The sequence below is a fragment of the Engraulis encrasicolus genome, chromosome 6, assembly GCF_034702125.1.
Source record: "Engraulis encrasicolus isolate BLACKSEA-1 chromosome 6, IST_EnEncr_1.0, whole genome shotgun sequence".
NCBI classification, from domain to species: domain Eukaryota; kingdom Metazoa; phylum Chordata; class Actinopteri; order Clupeiformes; family Engraulidae; genus Engraulis; species Engraulis encrasicolus.
In genome coordinates this window covers 12,428,081-12,430,580 of record NC_085862.1, presented here as the reverse complement: position 1 = coordinate 12,430,580, position 2,500 = coordinate 12,428,081, and the positions used below count along the sequence as shown (strand labels likewise).

The following is a 2,500-nucleotide window of genomic DNA, read 5'->3' as shown; positions in this document are numbered from 1 at the left end:
GTGTGTGTGTGTGTGTGTGTGTGTGTGTGTGTGTGTGAGAGAGAGAGTGGTATTACCTGGCTATAGGCTGCGTTCTCCTTCAGATGGACTCCGATGCACTTGGTGATCTGCAGTAGCCAACTCCATTGAGTCTGTAGGGTTTCCATGTAAGCCTGGAGGACACACACACACACGCACACGCACACACACACACACACACACACACACACACACACACACACACACACACACACACACACACATAACTAAGGTGTTCATGCACAGTCCACCACTCTGGGCTCAAACCCGCAACGCTCCTAGTCAACACTCCAGTTCGGGCATGGGAGGCACAGCACGATACCGCTGAGCTAAAGGACCAGTCCGATAGCTCAGCGCTACCGATACTGTATGAGGCTTCGGGAGGGAGGTTTACATTAGATTAGATTCTTTATTGTCCCATAGAGGTTTTTTTTCACATTGTACTGTTCCACCAGGTTAGATCTTGTAGTACACATCTCATTTGCTATACATTTAGACACCATTTTCACACATAGACACATAAACATCCTCAGACGTCCACATACAATACATACACACATCTATTCATATACACTCCAATATACTGTACACTACACTTTACTAACGTTTCACACCACACTCTGCTAGTTGGTCTCCCTTACATACAGAAAAAATAACTTTAGGAATGGGATGTGTTGGTGTTGTCACACACACACACAGACCTGTATCTTGCCAAAGGCGGGGTGGTTAAACACACACACACACACACACACACACACACACACACACACACACACACACACACACACACACACACACACACACACACACACACACACACACACACACACACACACACACACACACACACACACACACACCTGTATCTTGTCGAAGGCGGGGTGGTTGCGCACACAGTACCTGTATCTTGTCGAAGGCGGGGTGGTTGTTCTTCATCAGATTGTCGACCTTCAGCTTCAGCTTGTTCAGATCCTTCTCCTTCTCCTCAAGAGCACTCATCAGCCTCTAGACACAGACAGAGAGAGAGAGAGACAGACTTTACATTACGTTACATTACATTACAAACAGACAGACAGACAGACATACAGACAGACAGACAGACAGACAGACAGACAGACAGACATACAGACAGACAGACAGACAGACAGACTTTACATTACATCATTTCCCAAAGCTTTCACCAGCCTCTACAGACAGACAGACAGACAGATAGACAGACAGAGAGAGAGACACACACAGACTTTACATTACATTACAAACAGACAGATAGACAGACAGATAGACAGAAAGACACATAGACAGAAAGACACACACGCACACATACACATAACTGACACACAGATACAGAGAGAAGGAAAGACAAACAGACAGACAGACACAAACACAGACAGACAGACACATAGACAGACAGACAGAGACGCACACACACACACACACATAGACACAGACAGACACACAGACACATAGACAGAGAGACACACAGCCACATAGACAGACAGATGCACACAGACACATAGACAGACACACAGAGACAGACAGACACACAAACAGATCGACATACACATAGACACAGACAGACATATAGACAGATAGACACACAGCCACATAGACAGACAGACAGACGCACATACACATAGACATACACATAGACAGACAGACAGACGCACATACACATAGACATACACATAGACAGACAGACAGACAGACAGACAGACAGACAGACACATAGACACAGCCAGACAGCCAGACAGACAGACAGACAGACAGACAGACAGACAATGACAGAGAGGCAGAATGATGGAAAAATAATTTCATTTTGATTCCAAAAGACACATTTCATCATGAGAAGTAGGTCACAAGAGGTGATCATACTTGTGGTCCATGTGGTCATACTTGCTTAGGGTGTGTGCAGGCATGTTGTGTGTGTGCATCTCAAAACTTGTTTGTTTTTGGTAGCATGTCTATTGTGGTGGTGGTGGTGATGGTGTGTGCGTGTGTGTGTGTGTGTGTGTGTGTGTGTGTGTGTGTGTGTGTGTGTGTGTGTGTGTGTGTGTGTGTGTGTGTGTGTGTGTGTGTGTGTGTGTGTGTGTCTGACAGAGTAGATCTCTTACTTGCGTGGGATCTAGGTGTGTGTGTGTGTGTGTGTGCCTTACGGAGTAGCTGTCCTGCTTGCGTGGTATGTATGTGTCGATGTTGTGGTGGCCAGTGTGTGTGTGTGTGTGTGTGTGTGTGTGTGTGTGTGTGTGTGTGTGTGTGTGTGTGTGTGTGTGTGTGTGTGTGTGTGTGTGTGCCTTACGGAGTAGCTGTCCTGCTTGCGTGGTATGTATGTGTCGATGTTGTGGTGTCCCCAGTTGAAGACCAGCTCCTCTTCCTCTCTCTCGTTGACCCACATGATCTCCCGCGAGATCTCCTCGATGATGCTCTGATGCTCACGCATCTGCTGGGTGTGTGTGTGGGACCGCTTCTACTCACACACACACAC

At 46.8% G+C, this 2,500-nt stretch overlaps 1 protein-coding gene across 3 annotated transcripts in view; it reads right to left on the bottom strand.

The window, feature by feature from the left end:
- Positions 1-2,500, bottom strand: part of LOC134450699 (desmoplakin-A-like) — a 79,642-nt gene that overhangs the window by 56,794 nt on the left and 20,348 nt on the right. The window contains exons 7-9 of one of the 3 annotated variants that reach the window (XM_063200640.1): positions 2,315-2,482; positions 919-1,023; positions 57-152 (exon numbers count right to left, since the gene is read on the bottom strand). In XM_063200640.1, the coding sequence (XP_063056710.1) occupies positions 57-152; positions 919-1,023; positions 2,315-2,482 (369 nt within the window). The other 2 variants (XM_063200641.1, XM_063200642.1) reach the window with 2 other exon arrangements.